The sequence below is a fragment of the Artemia franciscana genome, chromosome 13 (assembly GCF_032884065.1).
Source record: "Artemia franciscana chromosome 13, ASM3288406v1, whole genome shotgun sequence".
Classification (NCBI taxonomy): domain Eukaryota; kingdom Metazoa; phylum Arthropoda; class Branchiopoda; order Anostraca; family Artemiidae; genus Artemia; species Artemia franciscana.
This window is the reverse complement of record NC_088875.1, coordinates 17,793,490-17,810,408: the sequence shown is the minus strand read 5'-3', so window position 1 is coordinate 17,810,408 and position 16,919 is coordinate 17,793,490. Positions and strand designations below refer to the sequence as shown.

Sequence of the window (16,919 nt, the reverse complement as noted above, 5' to 3'; positions counted from 1 at the left end):
ATTACAAACGTTTTCTTTTGTGCTTAATACAACGTTGAAAATGAAATGAAAACAAGTGAAATCAGGTCAGGATTTACCTATAGGCCCAGCAGGCCCTGCGGCTTTCACTATTCCCGAGATTTTGAGGATTTCCCCGAAAATCTTGCAAAAATGGAGCGGTAAAAACGCTTGGGCCTGGTAGCGTCAACGCTTTTAATTCGATAAGGGTGAAACAAAATCTTGAGGGCTTTCAGCAATTAATATCATTGTGTAGCAAATGTTTAATTTAATTTTAATATTTCTTGCAAAACTGTTTATTTATTTTGGAATAAAAAATTATTTTGAAATAGATAATTTTGAAAAAACTTGAAACTTTGGCAATCAGAAACGAACAATCAAAAAAAAAGCTTTCCGAAAAAGAAGTTTTCTAAAGAAAAGTAAAGGCCATATTAAACTTAAGATCAAAATAAATAGAAACCTACAATAACTCAAACTGAAAACGATCAGAAATTGACTTGAAAAAACTTGAAACCTTGGCAATCAAAAACGAACAATCAAAAAAAAAACTTTCCGAAAAAGAAGTTTTCTAAAGAAAAGTAAAGGCCATATTAAACTTAAGATCAAAAGAAATAGAAACCTACAATAACTCAAACTCAAAACGATCAGAAATTACTGTTGAAGAATAAATGAAATCTCTAACGAACAGTAACTAAATAATCAATCATAGCAAAAAATATACAGCAGGTACTAATATAAATGAATAGATAAATCTTAAAACGAATGAAGCTTAAGTTGAATATGCAAATCAAGCTTAAAATGAACAAAAATATTTTGCTATTGAATTAGAAATGAAAACCTGAAAAAACAATCATCGCAAACAAATAAACAATACGTACTAACATAAATGAGTAAACAAATCTTAAAAAACAAACTAAACTTGAATTGAATCAAGCTTGAAACGAACAAAAATCTCTACAAACAAGAATTTGGGTCTTTCCCTCCTTCTCTCACTGTAAAAGTCTTAAACCTACTGCGTCATTGGTGCTTTACTGAAAACGAATTATATTACAAATATTTTCTTTTGTCTTATTACAACATTGAAAATAAACATAAAAATTACAGTAAAATTAAATTTTTAACATTCAAATATTCAGTTTAATTTTATCAGTTCTTTCCAAGACTGTTCAAGACAAATAATGCTTCACTACAACCAAGATTTTGGATTTTGCCCCCTTCTCTAACTGTAAAAGTCTAAAGCCTAGTATGTTATTGGTACTTCACTGACAAACGAATTATATCAAAAATATTTTCCTTGCCAGTTATTGCAGCATATGAAATGAAAATAATATTACAGTGAAATAAAATCTTGATCTGAAGACCTTTCAACAACTAATAGCATTACATATAAAACATTCAGTTGGATTTTATTTGTACTTTCCAAGATTGTTTAAAAAACATATAGTTTTCAATCAAGCGCCAATGAAGCAGTAGGCTTTATGCTTTTACAGTGAAAGAAGGAGGCAAAACCCAAATTCTTGTTGTTATAGATTTTTGTTCGTTTCAAGCTGGATTTGAATATTCAATTAAAGTTTCAGTCGTTTTAAGATTTATCTACTCATTTATATTAGAACCTACTGCATGTTTTTTGCTACGATAGTTTATTTAATTTCTGTTCGTTTTGGGTTTAATTTAAATTTCACTAGCAAAATTATTTTTGTTCGTTTAAGCTTGATTTGCATATTCAACTTAAAGCTTTACTCGTCTCAAGATTTACTTATTGATATATATTAGTACCTGTTGTATGTTTTTTGTTATGATTGTTTATTTAATTTCTGTTGGTCGTTTTGAGTTTCAGTTATTGTAGGTTTCTATTTCTTCTGATCTAAGTTTAATATGGCCTTTGCTTGTCTTTAGAAAACTTCCTTTTCGGAAAGTTTTTTTTAATTAATTTAAAGAAAATAGGGCGTTGTCTGGTTTTTCCAGTGTTGTGGAAATTTTTTTTCAGGGCTTTTAGAGATCAAAGTCTATAATACAGATTCAAAGGCAGGAATGCAAGTGCTGTCTTAGACTATGCGATGCCTTGGTGTTGCTAAATAGTTGAATTTATTTTTAATGTTTTTATTCTTTTCTTTTTGTGTATTTTCTTTTTATTTAATGTTGTTAGTTGTTTTATAAGATATTAAAAATATTAGTTCCCCTTCCTAACTGTAAACTCCCTAATCCATACCTTAGATTCTGTTCTTTTTGACGACTAAAATAATATCACTAATTGTACGTAATATTTCACGGATCAGCTTAACCTTGGTTCGCTCTAAATTTCTATCTTTATGTTTCTTTGTTGAATTCAGTTTGTCAAATGTATTCTTTTCTTAATTTATCTTCTTTTTTAACTCGCTTTTTAAATTTTAGCTGTGGCCAATATTTGGAGGTACATTAACAAAACCAGAAAAGGGCAAACTGTTTTACATTCCACAACGTCCTTACATGACACTGGGAACTTTGAGGGACCAGGTAGGTAAAAACAACATTTTGTGCCATTTATTTCAAAAACTCATACATAAATATAAGATATGTAAAGAGGAAAAAAAAATCCATGAAAATAATCATTCAAAGCTTGATTGTGTATGGATTATATACATGGCTCTTGGTGACTATAAGCTCAAACTCCGTTTTGATTCGCTGGACCTTTTTGATCCCTTCTTATAATGTAGTAAAATAAGTTGTGACTCTTTTCTAGTTTTTTTTTTTTTTTTTTTTTTTTTTTTTTTTTTTTTTTTTTTTTTTTTTTTTTTTTTTTTTTTTTTTTTTCTGTGGTTGGGACTTGAAAATGTCCATCCTATAACTAGTTTAAAGCTAAACCTTTATGTGTTTATTTTTTGTTTTTCTAGAGACTCATTTTTTTCACCAAAAAGGACAAAATAAATTGGGTTGTCAAAAGCGGTGAAAGCCGGTGCAGCTTCTGACGGCTTGTAAGATATATATGTCTTTTCTATTTATGAATGAATTCGATTTACTCCTTGACTGCCATTCGAAGCCTGAAAAAAAAACGAAGCGAGCTGATTAAAAAAAATGGAAATTAAGAATTATATATAACACTGAACTGTGTTTATTTTAATTGATTTCACTGAATTACAGAGCTATATCCTGGGGAGGGGGCGGTGGTAGGCTATTTTATAGGAATTGCCTCATTCTGAAATATTTCTCTGACTTGTAAAATTGTCTTTAAAATGCAGGCAAAAAAACAACATATTTCTCCTAATAAAACAAAAAAAAGTTTCTGACTGAATTACACTTAATGAATGCAGATGAAAAATTCGTATTTGAGACCGTTAGAAATAAGCCCACAGGAAGTAGAGCCATTTTTCTCAACTCTTTGGTTCTCCCCCCTCTCCTCCTAACAGAAATCAAGGATGCTGCTCTCTTTAATCAAGATTATTTTTAGTTAGTTAATTCTGCTTGGTACCACTGCACTATCAATGTTGTTAGTAGTTTTTTAATGAATATTAAAGTTAATTTAGCGCTAATTTAGTCAAAAACTATGGTTAATAAATATTATAATAATATGTTGTATATATATATATATATATATATATATATATATATATATATATATATATATATATATATATATATATATATATATATATATATATATATATATATATATATAGTATGTATATATACATTTATGTAGGATCCTGGCATGGCTACGCAGAGGGCTTCTGTATATGAATTATCATTATCGCTTATCTTCTAACCGCAGACAATGTTAGCCTCTTCTTGATGTCATGGCGTTACCATAGGTTCGATACAACCACCCTGGGAAAAAAACGAATTCTTCCCTAAAGCTGTGAACTATTTAGATCGTTTTCTCAAGCCAGAAATGTCAAAGTGCCAGTTTTAGGAAAAAAAAAACTATTTAGCCGATTTCAAGGCTGGGATCTTGCAAGGGCTACGAGGCAGGCTTGTATATATTGATTCTTATTGTCATTTGTCTTCTCATCGCAGACAATTTGAGCTTCTTCTTCATGTCATGGTATCACCGTAGGTTCGATATATATATATATATATATATATATATATATATATATATATATATATATATATATATATATATATATATATATATATATATATATATATATATATATATATACTATATGATTTTTTCTTAATTATAAGTATATTATATTTAATAAAATTATAATAAATATTAATTAAAACGTTAAAGCACCAACGTTTTCTCTCCAGTTAATTTCCCAAACTCTTAGCACAATAGTATAAGAGTCAAAGTGTCAGCATCAGGACATATATATTTATAACAACGTAAATGATTGTGTAAATCTGTTAATGATGAAAAAACCAGTTTCAGAATTGGAAAGTTAATAGGCTAGTGTTTATAAAATCCTATAATTTAATAATGTAGACGTGTGTTTATAGAAAGTCAAATAGAGTTTGAGTGCAAAGAAATGTAGTTATGGACCACCATTGATCGCTAAACTGGAAGGATATCCTCTATTATTTAAGAATTTGAAAATAATCCTGAAATAAACACAGAATGAGACAAATGCACAGTTATTTTCTGTCAAGTTTTTCGTGAACGTCCCTTGGTTCAGTTTAGTGTAAACTTAGTCAATTTTTCTGTCAAGTTTTTTTAACATTGGCATACAATGACAAAAAGATTTTGGTCATTTCTTTTAGAATAAAAGAGAATAGAGGTGGTCCGAGCTTTCTAGAGCTTACCGCACTTGGTATTAATAAATAAAATAAAAAATTACTTTAAGTCATCATGAACATGTCAATATTTTAAAAAAATTAAATTGCGGAAGATGCAACAAAAACAGCAACAATTGAAATTCAAAGTAGCAAGTGCTATTTCAAGGTGAACACCATAACATATAATGAAAACGTCAAGCAATAAAATTATCACTTAGAATGACAAATAGAAAACTGCTCAACGGAATTACAATATCTTTCTGTTGCCGAAGTGAGATTCCCTTGAAGCAAAAGTCTACACGCACTCTTTCTAATTGGTCTAGTTGCAAGGTCGTCTTGGTAGGAAGGGAGAATGAAAAGGTGAAAGTTCAACAGTAGGTATTTGTGTCTGAAGACCATGGTAAGTGTATGTCATATTTTTTTCTAAGTAATTCAGATGAAGCTGATTTTAGCCATCTCCACAAGTAGCGAAGGAAGTCCCGAGAATTATTTTTTTAATTCCTTTTTGAGTATTCTCAGTTTTAAATGTCTGATCTTCGGTGAAACATGATTGCTGGACAGAACAAGCATATTCAAGTGAGGGTTATTAACAATAAATAGTCCTAAACTATTGGTTGAAATACTAATACTTTAAAGCCCAAGAAGTAAACCTTAGAAAAAACGGATCTTCAGCCAGGCAGAAAAAGAAAAAAGGCAATAAACAATCAAGAGAGATAAAACTCTAAAAAAAAAATTCAAACGAGACGACGGCTAGTAGAATTAAAAGACTAAAACAACGCGGATATTTCGCCTGTATAAAACAAGGCGTCTTCAGCACAAGATAGAAAATTAAAAGAAAACTAATCTAAAAACAAATAAAACTACCACCAAATATAATTGTTTTGGAAACACGGTTTAGAGTCTTTAGACCTTTTCCATAAATATTTAAATAATTTTGACAAAAACGTAAAATTTACAGTGGAGTTTGAAGAAAATGATAAACTACCTTTTCTGGATGTCTTATTGATCAAAAGTTAGTTCCATTTACTTTTTTCAGTTTATAGAAAGCCTACCCACAATGATAGGTATTTGAACTTTCACTCTTGCGACCCTATCTCAGTAAAACGAGGGATTGTCATTGCACTGGTGGATAGAGCTTTCAGAATTTGTTCCCTGTAGTTTTTAGATTCTGAGTTGTTATATTTGAGGGATGTTTTATTTTGTAATAGTTACCCGATTAAATTCATTGATAAAATAATAAAAAATAGACGCATTAAACACAACAATAGGGTTATTGGGGTTTCACAGTGCACAGAATTGGACTTACCGAAACGTTTCATTTCTTTACCTTATGTACCTACTTTGGGGGAGATGCTTAAAAGAATTTTGGGTAAACATAACATTGATACTTGTTTCCAATCAGTGAGACCATTAGGTAGTTTTCTTAATTCTGGGAAGGATTTAACCCGGGGGGATTTAGTTAGTGGGGTATATAAAATTCCTTGTTCCTGTGGAAAGTTTTATATTGGTAGAACTCACCAACAATTTACTGAAAGATTTATTGAGCATCGCTACTCAATAGAAAAAACCCTACAACTAAGAAAGCCTCCCGAAACTTTTGTTTCGGCTCTAGCTGAACACACATTCTTTTATCCTGAACATTTTATACAATTTGATGAGGCTACAGCTATTTCTAATGATAGAGGTTTAATATATGTTAAAAAAAAATATATTTGCTAATATTTCAATATATAGAGACACAGGGAATTTAAATATTGACCCAATTTATGATATTCTTTTAAAAAATGAACCAATAGTCGATGGGGGAATTAAAATTTTACACAATCACCAGGGGACAAGATTACCCACTAGACCAAAAAGAGTTGCTTCAATGTTAGCTTACAAAAGGATTATTTCGCAACAGAATAATTAACTAAGTTTCAATTTTCATAAATTTTCCTCAGTTGCTCTTTGATTCTCATTGAAGTAACTCGCATAGCTGCTTTTCCCTACGTGGATAAGTAGCGACAATTGTATTTATTATATTTGGTGGTGGTTTTATTTGTTTTTAGATTAGTTTTCTTTTAATTTTCTATCTTGTGCTGAAGACGCCTTGTTTTATACAGGCGAAATATCCGCGTTGTTTTAGTCTTTTAATTCTACTGGCCGTCGTCTCGTTTGAAGTTTTCTTTTTTAGAGTTTTATCTCTCTTGATTGTATATTGTCATGTCTGGCCCTTTCGGCTTAAGAACTTTCAAAGAAAAAAGGAATTATTAATGTCTTCAAATTTATTAAAGTTCTTTTTCTAATATTTTCTAATTGTAAATTTAAGGATTTTTTTACTTTTTTTCTAACTATTATTAGAAAAAGAAGGAGAATGAACAAACAAATTATTCCTTTTCACTATAAGGCATCCTCCGCGTCAAAAAGAGGAAAGAATTCAAACCAAAATAAATAGAAATAACGAAAATGTAAATAGCTAAAGTCAAAAGAGATTGTCGCAAGAGAATTGTAAATCGTAAAGTGGCAAAGTCATGAGAGAATCGAACCAATATGTACAATAACTACTCCAAGTAAAAACTTATAAAGTGAAATCTAATACGTAAAATTTCGCTATTCAGATAAAACCCAAGAATAAGCCCAATTACAAACCTTGGGTTTTTACCTGAAATTGATGTTATTTATGTAGTATGAACAAAGGAAATTCATATCTTCTTCTCCATCCTACGTATAGGTGTACCTAGAGATCCGGTCGGGGGAGGGGGTAGGCTTGTTTCTAACGAATGTGCTTAAACAAAGAAAGGTCAAACTCGTAAGTACTGCTCAGCTACGCAGTTTGAAGGAGTATATTTTTGATTTTGAGGATTTATTTGTCTTAAAATAAAATATACTGTTAAAAATTTTCTTAGGGAAGGGACAAAGTAAAATCGTAACTAATGCACAAATATGCAGCTTAAAGAAAGCAGTCATTTCAATTTTCAAAATCTTAAAACAAAATATAGTACTAAATATATCAAAGCGCCAAATTTCTGATAATTATGACATATTTTTGAAAGACAGGTATGGTCAAGGAGGAGGTGAAGCTTCAGGCTTCAAATCCTCCTCCCCAATCTCTTGTATACTTTGTTTATCCCAACCGAGATATTTCTCACGGTACCAAGATATTTCTCACGGTACCAAGATATTTCTCACGGCTATAGATTCTTCTCCTTACAGAAAGAAGCCAATATTTCTTTCTTTTTTTTGCGAGCCACAAAAATCAAAACAAAGAGTTAAAAACTTGGATTTGTCATTTTAATTGTACAGCTCTAGGTCAATTTCTTTCTTTGTTTTAGATTATTTATCCTCATACAGAGAGTTTAATGCGACACTGTGGCAAGAAAGATGCTGACCTCATTCACTTTTTGAATTGTGTTGAGCTTGGCTATATTGCTGAAAGAGAAGGTGGACTTGATGCTGTTGCTGATTGGATGGACGTGCTGAGTGGCGGAGAAAAGCAACGTATTGCTGTGAGTTTTTTTCGTTTAATTAGCTGCTGTGGTGTTGGTGCTTGAAGCACGTTTCAATTAGTTAGTAACTTGTCTTAATTGGCGAATTGCATTAACAAAAGATTTTTTGGCAGGAAGTATGGCGTATATTGTTAATAACGTTAAAGTCACACTAGAATACCGTTCTTTTTTTTCTTATTTATTTTCGTATTGAAGCAATGCCCGGTTATGGGTTTAGAATGGGTATTGGTCTAGAAGAAAAAAAAAAGGCGTGATCTCTTTTAGTACAAAAGATTTATTTATAGCAGTCTTTTTTGGTAAATTCTGTCAGCTTACAAAGATAACAAATATTCGTAGAAGGAAAACGAGTTACCAGAAGTTTCAGGTGTTCAAAAAGTGAAGCTGTAAGCCCCAAATATGATTGAGAGTAGGACATCCATTTCTTTGAAATATATTTATGTAAGCCTGAAAATTAAATTAAAAAACTAGAAAAATAGGATAAATGTAAATAACTAAACAGAGTAAAAAAAAAATCTTTAATAATATACACATAAAAGGAAGAAAAAAGATATTTAGAGAAGGATTCTACCAAAATTGCACTTTACAGACGGTTTTGTCTTTAAATTGCACTTTAATTAAATTTAATTGCACCATTAAAGAAAGTTTTGAAACAAAACTTTTTTGTATCTTTCTCTTTTGACGGAACAGGTCTCCGTTTTGGGATGGATTGAAACTTTTTTCTCCCAGAATCTTGATTCCTTACACGTATATTTCGTGCGCCCCATGTTGGATGCCTCTATTACGAAGGTAGACTACCCAATTCATAAAAAGGAGCTGTAGCACAGCTTGAAGTACTTTAATTATAAGTCTTTACTTTGTTATAACAGCGGTAAGGACAAAAAAAGGAGCGATCACTTAAGACTCGGTAATAATACTCATTTCAGTCTTATTATTTTTTATCACAATTGTGAATTGATACTTTATTAGCAAACGCACATTCACAACACCAAATTGCCGAACTTGTCTTTTTCTGTTCGGCAATTTGTCTTTTTCTTTTTGGTAAATTATCGAACTTGTCTTTTTCTTTTTGGTAAATTATAGACACTGTCGGTACGTCATCTTTTGTTATCAGGTACATCAACATATAACATTATAGTAAATTGTTGCTCTTCGTCTGTAACATTATAAAAAGATATAGCGATGGTCCCGACTGGCCTTTCCATTAAAAATGCTAACAAATAAACTGACACATTAACAGTAAACCCAAAGAAAACCCAAACTCTTGTCTGTAGTGATTTTTGTTCGTTTCAAGCTTGAGTTGCATATTCATTAAAATTTCACTCGTTTTGTTATTTATTTATTCATTTATATTGGTACCTATTGTATGATTGTTTATTTAATTTCTCTTCGTTTTGGGTTTTATTTATACTTTAATACTAAAGATTTTTCTTCGTTTTAAGCTTGATTTGCATATTCAATTTAATTTTAACTCACTTTAAGATTTATTTATTTATATATATTAGTACCTGTTGCATGTCTTTTTGCTACGATTGTTTATTTAATTTCTGGTCGTTTTGAGGTTGAGCTATTGTAGATTTCTATTTCTTCTTATCTTAAGTTTAATTTGGCTTTTACTTTTCTTTGAAAAACTTCTTTTTCGGAAAGTTTTTTTTCTAGTTAATTTCTGTTCGTTTTGGTTACCAAAGTCTAAAGTGTTTCAGAATCCCCTATTTCAAAGTGATTTTTTATTCCAAAATAAATTAACAGGCTTGGCAAGACCTAATAAAATTAAACTGATTATTTGATATATAATGATATCAATCTCTGAAAGCTCACCAGCTCAAGATTTTGTTTCACTCAGGGACAAATTTAAAGCTTCGATATTTCTAGGCCCATCCGTTTTTGCCGCTTCGTTTTTACAATATTTTCGAGGAAATCCCCAAAACTTCGAGACTAGTGAATGCCGCAGGGCATTGTGTGCCTATTGGTAAATCCTGGTCTGGTTTTGCTGCAATTTTTACTTCATTTTCAATGTTGTAATAAATACATAAGAAAATGTATGTAACATAATTCCTTTTAGTACAGCGCTAGATATTCATTGGGCCTTATGCTTTTACCGTTAGTGAAAAGGACAGTAGTCAAACTCTTGCTTGTAGTGAAGAATATAGGTGTCTTGAATAGTTTTGGAAAGAGATAATAAAATTAAACTGAATTCCCATGATTTTTGGAATAAAATACCGTTAATAAGTTCTTTTTGGGTGGTCGAGGGGTCGAGCCATGGAGGTAGGCCAAAGGATCAGCTCCCTTGATTTATCATTGTTTTTTTTTTTTTTTGGGGGGGGGGGGGGTTGAGCCATGGTGGACCAGGGTCAGTTTGTTATAATAAATGTTTTGGAATAAACTATCATTCATTTGTTTTTTCAGTGGGGGGGGGGGTCGGCTTATTTGATTATTGAATTATTTTCAAAGCCCTCTCATAAACAATCTTATATGCCCCAGAGCATAACATACAACACTTCCCTCCGGGCTCTAGGGGGTTGTGCTGACCCTGGAATTATTGTTATCTGATCATTTGACTTATTTTAACAAAATACATATCTCAAAGTCTTGATCGGATGGATCTCTGGTCCCTTTTGAATCATAGAAATGAAACTAGAATTTTCAATTTCCAGTAAAATCAGCCCCCTTCCGAAGTTTATAAGATCATTCCTTCTATAAAAAAAAACCTTATATGTCCCTGGGGCATAGTTTACCACACTTGCTTGCGGGCACTGGGAAGTTGTTTAACACCTAAGTTTTTTTTTATGAATCTCCTCTGAAGCTTATACGAGCAGCCCTTCCATAAAAACCACATATGCCTCCAGGGAATAACTTACAACGTCTGTCCCTTAGCCCTGGTGGGTTGTTTTTCCCGTGGAGTTTTTGTTTTCTGATCTTCGAACTATTCTTAAATTTTTTATCCGATGTATTTGGGAAAAAAGGACGCAAAGGTTATTTGCCCTCCGATCACTTTTGACTCTCAAATAGTACACTATAACTTCTAATTTTAAGTCGAAAGGACCCCCTTCGAAGTTTATAGACCATCTCTTCCATATGAAGTGCCTAAGGGAAAATAAAACATTACAGCCTTATGTCCTTACGGTTGGTGGGGGAAAGGCTAGGTCCCTTTGAATCACTTTTGACTCTGAAAAAATGTACTAGAACTTTCAATTTCTAATCATTCAAGTCCATCTGAAGTTTATACGACCATCTCTTCCATAAAAACCTTATATGCCCCGGGACTTAAGTTATAACCCTTCCCCCACATTTATGCATTTGGAGAAAAAAGGTATTGTGTGTTTGGGGGGGGGTATATTCCCGTTGATCACTTTTGGTGACTCTTAAAAAGGTAACTAGAACTTTTAACTTCATATCAAATGGCCCCTCTGATGTTTATACGACCACTCCTAACATAAAACCTCATCTGCCCACGGGGTAAAACTTACCCCTCGGGCTCTGGAGGTTATGTCGATCCCTGATTTTTAGTTATTTGATCAGATCCTTTTGAACAAAATGGCAATCTCAAAATTTTGATCGGAGGCATTTGGGGAAAAAGGGTTTTGGGGGGATAGTTGCCCTTCGATCACTTTTTACTCTTAAAACAGTACTAGAAACTCCAATTTACAATCGAATGAGCCTCCTTCGATGTTCTTTGGTCTGTTTTGAACAAAACAGCTGTATTTGGGGAGAAGAGCGTTAGGAGAGGGGGGGGGCTAATTGCCATTGGATCATTTTCGAGTCTTAAAAAGGGAATCGGAACTTTAAGTTTCTAATCATTTGAGTCGCCTTTGAAGTTTATACGATCACTTCTTCCATAAAAACCTTATATACCCCTAGGGCATAAGTTGCAACCCTTCCCCTGGGGTCTGGGGGATATGATGACACCGAAGTTTTTGTTATCTGACCACTGGACTATTTCAAACAAACTGGCAATCTCAAAACTCTTGATGCAATGCATTTGGAGAAGAGAGGGTGTGCGGGGGGGAGGGGGGCAGATGTCCTCTTATCCCTTTTGACTCATAAAAAGTTAACTAGAACTTTCAATTTCCAATCAAATGAGCCATCTCTGAAGTTTATACGACCATCTCTTACATGAAAACCTTATATGCCCCAGGGGCATAACTTAAAACACTTCCCCCCGGGCTTTGGGGGTTTGTGTCGACCCCGGAGTTTTGTCATCTGATGTTTGAACTATTTTTAACAAAATGGTTATCTCAACATTTTTATTGGATGGGCTTAGGGAGAAAAGGGCATGGGATGAGGGAGGCTATTTGCGCTCCAATTTTGTTTTGACCGTTTAAAATTGAACTATAACTTTCAATTTGCAATCAAATGAGCCTTCTCTGAAGTTTATACGAGTATCCCTTCCATAAGAACCACATATGCCCCCAGGGCATTGCTTACAACGCCTGCCCCGAGCCACAAGGGGTTGTGTTGATTCTGGAGTTTTTATCTGATCTTTGTAAAAATTTAAAAAAAAAGGCTGTCTCAAAATTTTTGTCGGATGCATTTGGGGAAAAAAGGGGTGTGGATGGGGACTAGTTGGCCTCCGATCACTTCTGACTCTTAAAAGGGCATTAGAACTTCTGATTTCCAAACGAATGAGCTTCCTCCGAAGTTAGTATGGATCACCCTTCCATATGGAATACCTCTGGAAAAAAAATAATAAAACATTGGAGCCGTCTGGCCTTCACTTTAGGCAACGCCATAGCGTTACTTATGACATGAAAAAAAAACATATTATCTAAAAATTCATAAGGAGAAAGCCTAGGATAAATGAAACTTTAAAGATTTTCAATATTTAATATTTTCTCTTGGGCTATTTAATTTCGTGAGACATTCGATTTTTTTTTTTTGCTTCTGATATTTGATTCCTGTATTTTTTCGTTCACCTTGCTGTACTACTTTCGTTCAAATAGCTTTCGTTCAGGGTGAAGAAAGCTATTCTTCACCCTGATTGTTCTCCAATAATCTCCTTTAGAAGTCCCAACCCTCACCTACGAGGTCAATGTCCCGCGTATTGAACCATCGTTTAACCTAAATTCAGTGGTGAAATATGTTTTAGTGTATAATAACTGAATATTGTGTTACAGATGGCACGTCTGTTTTACCACTGCCCCCAGTTTGCCATTCTTGATGAATGCACCAGTGCTGTAAGTGTCGACGTCGAAGGAAAACTGTATGCCTATTGCCGCGATGTGGGAATCACTTTATTTACAGTCAGCCATAGAAAATCCCTTTGGGTTCACCATGAGGTAATGAAAAGTTCTTCAGCTAAAAAAGTGCCTTGAAAGAGCCAAGTAAAGCTACCATTGCTCAATCTGAGATATTAGTCTATTAACTTGGTTGTATATACTATAATATTTATTTGTTCCTCATGAACTTTTGCTCTCAGTTATCATTCATTTGAGAATGGTCATTGATTTTTTTTTTATTATATTTTTTATTATTATTGTTTAAATTTTGTATTATTTATTTACATATTATAATTGTATATTATTTATATTTGTATTATTTCTGTATTATTTATATTATTATTATTATAGTTTTATTTTTATTATTATTTAAGCTACCGCTGCTCAATCTAACATATAAAAAATAGCGACGAAGATCACACTTCCTTTCCATAACAAACAAACACAAAGTAGAAACAATAAGGAAAATCTTTTCAAGACAGTGTAAATCAATTCCACTTTCTCCGATTTTCCCTATTGTTTCTACTTTGTGTTTGTTTAGTCTAAAATATTAGTCTATTAACTTGGCTGTATATACCATAATATTTATGTGTTCCTTGTGAGCTTTTGTTCTTAGTTATCATTCATTTGAGAACGATTATTGATTTATATATATATATATATATATATATATATATATATATATATATATATATATATATATATATATATATATATATATATTTACTACTAGTATTATTTTTTTTACTCCTCACCTCATTTTTTTAAACCTTACCTTGATTTAAATACTGATATCGATTAATGAAAGTGATATATGCTACTATGTTAGTTTAGTAACCTTAGCAAAAGAGTTGCTGGGTAGTTAGTTTCTTTGTTTGTAAAAAAAAGATTATATTTATCAAACTAAGCTAGGTTAATACTACACTACTGTAGCGGACCTTATAGTGTCTTTTGAGTGGAGTTATTAACAATGTCACTTTTCAGTAATATATGTTACAAGGATCTACTACTTAATTATCAATTTATATATCGGTTTTTAACTAATAAAAAATGACATGTCTTTTTTCCTTTCTTTTATAAGTATGTCTAAATGTATGCCAAAAAGGCCTCTTTATGATAAAAGGCCTCTACGCAAGCAGGATACTTTCAGTTATTAATGATATTCAACATAACTTAAAATATATCAGGTGAACAATTTATTATATAAGACTATTTCGGCTCTTTGTTTTAAATAAGTTTCTCCAGGATTTATAGTATTTTAGGTGGTCTCCAGAAATTTCTTAGAAGTAAATGTCGAAAGTAAAACTAAATCAAGGACATATCCATGATTTTTGTTCGGAGGAGGGAAGTGGGTGCAAAAAAAAACTCTACAAAACGCATAGAAATTTGTTTATATACATTTGTTACTTTTTTATGATGTGAACAAAGATTTGGGAGGAGAGTGCTCAAAACCCTCACTCTCCCCTCCCCCTGGATACGGCCTTGCTGTTTGGGTGCTCGACCTAGTGGAACACCAGAATTACACTAAATCAAGCATTCTCAGTTGTACTGTTCCAAGCACCCTCTCACCAATAAGGTGAAAACGATGAAATGTTTCTCAAAAACATCTTCTTAAAACGCATAGAATAAAACTACAAAGATCAATTAGGTTACATTGCTTGGCTCTACAACAAAGACAAAAAATAAAAGAACTCATATGGGTCTAAGCATGTATAATGAATGAAAAGAAAATAATAGTAGATTAATTCGACTCTTTGTTTCAATAAGTTTCCCTAGAATTTATAGTATGTTAGGGTGGTCTCCAGAAATTTCTTAGAAGTAAATGTGGAAAAGAAATTATTCGTAAGGATTTTGTTTACATTAATGAAAATACAATATTCTATCACCACGATAAGGAATTGATTAGAGTCCCTACAGAAAAAAGAACATTTGCTGTTTTCTTGTATATTTTCTATTTTCTTTTTTTCTCGTTAATAAAAGCTCCTGGATGCAAAATCCATATGCTTTTAGTTTATTTTTCAATGTCTTATTTGAATGTGACTCCGTTTGCATAACTATATGTTTGATTGTATTTATAAACACTAGCTAATTATTTCTTGTTTCAAGTCGTGCTTACTTTTTCCATGCCAACCAAGTTGAAATCACCAACAATTAACAACTTTTGGATATTTACGACAAGACGAGAAAAAACCTCCAAAACCTCCAAATTGAAAGCACTTGACTGATATAATGATTTATCTTTTGTTATCTCTACATTTTCAAAAGAAACTTAAAAAACTACTCTAGTCATGTGTTATTGTCAACCAATGATAACATAGAGAGAAAAAAACAGTTATCGTATTTAAACAAAGCAGTGGACAAGAAGCTTTAAATAATAGTTTAAAATAAAACTAACATCTTAATAACTTCCAAAATCACTAAACCAACATCAATATCACTTCTAACAGACTGATAGTCGCGACTGCTGTGTGCCACACCATGTATAATTAATTGTTACCGAAAATGACGTTTTATATGTGTCTAATGCAGTTTTTCATGCTTCGTTGTCTGGTGACGAAAAAAATCATCTCTAACACTTGCATTGCAAAATAAGAAAAACACATCTCGTAATATCTCTTTATATCAGAGACATAAATTACGCCTCGAAAAATATCTGATAATATCTCGTGTATCTCTGATCTACGTATAAAGAAAACATTTCTTAATCATGTTGAATTATTTGGTATTTTCATATAAAAAATCGGATCATCACATTAGTTTTTATGGTCTTTTGAACAATTTGACTTATCCATTATACAAGATTTGCATGCAGCCGCATAGAGCAAAAAAAACAGGAAAAAACAAATTATTGTTGCATATTCCTGCTTTTTGCACCATCAGTCTGTTGGAAATGATCTTGATATTGGTTCAGTGATTTTAGAAGTTAGTAAGAAAAAGAGTTTTTCATATATATATATATATATATATATATATATATGTGTGTGTGTGTGTGTGTGTGTATATATGTTGTGTTTAATTTAGCTTAATTCATTTTTTTCTCTGATAAAGGACGTGGAGTCTAATTTTTTTTTTTTTTTTTTTTTTTTTTTTTTTTTTTTTTTTTTTTTTTTTTTTTTTTTTTTTTTTTTTTCTGTCACTGCTATGCTATGTTAAAATATTATGTCCGTCTTTTTATATTTTCATTTGTTGGTCTCAATGAATGGAAAATCGGTGTGGTCTTAGAAATCATCTTGCCTTGTGGTTACTCAATGCTGTATGTATTCTTTAATTTTCAATTTTCTTCATCGACCCCAGTATGAAATTCTAATTCTATTTGATACTAAATAATTATATTCTAGTTCTGCCTGCATATGGATGGAAGAGGTTCATATGAATTCAAGAAAATAGATGGCGATACCATTGAATTTGGCTCATAAATTACAACTTTTAATCATTATTTACTGGATTTTTTTTCTTTCTTGTTCTGTTCCGGGACTTTATAAGCTGTTATTTGTTGTTGTATCATTATATGCTTATTATTACA

The 16,919-nt window shown here is 31.8% G+C and overlaps 1 protein-coding gene across 3 annotated transcripts in view; it reads left to right on the top strand.

Annotated features, from left to right (window-relative positions):
* LOC136034600 (ATP-binding cassette sub-family D member 3-like) overlaps positions 1–16,919 on the top strand; it is a 100,754-nt gene extending 83,835 nt beyond the window's left edge. For all 3 annotated transcript variants that reach the window (XM_065715869.1, XM_065715870.1, XM_065715868.1), the window contains exons 13-16: positions 2,389–2,490; positions 8,010–8,183; positions 13,295–13,456; positions 16,735–16,919. In XM_065715869.1, coding sequence (XP_065571941.1) covers positions 2,389–2,490; positions 8,010–8,183; positions 13,295–13,456; positions 16,735–16,812 — 516 coding nt within the window. In that variant the 3' untranslated portion in view covers positions 16,813–16,919. The remainder of the gene's footprint in view (positions 1–2,388; positions 2,491–8,009; positions 8,184–13,294; positions 13,457–16,734) is intronic.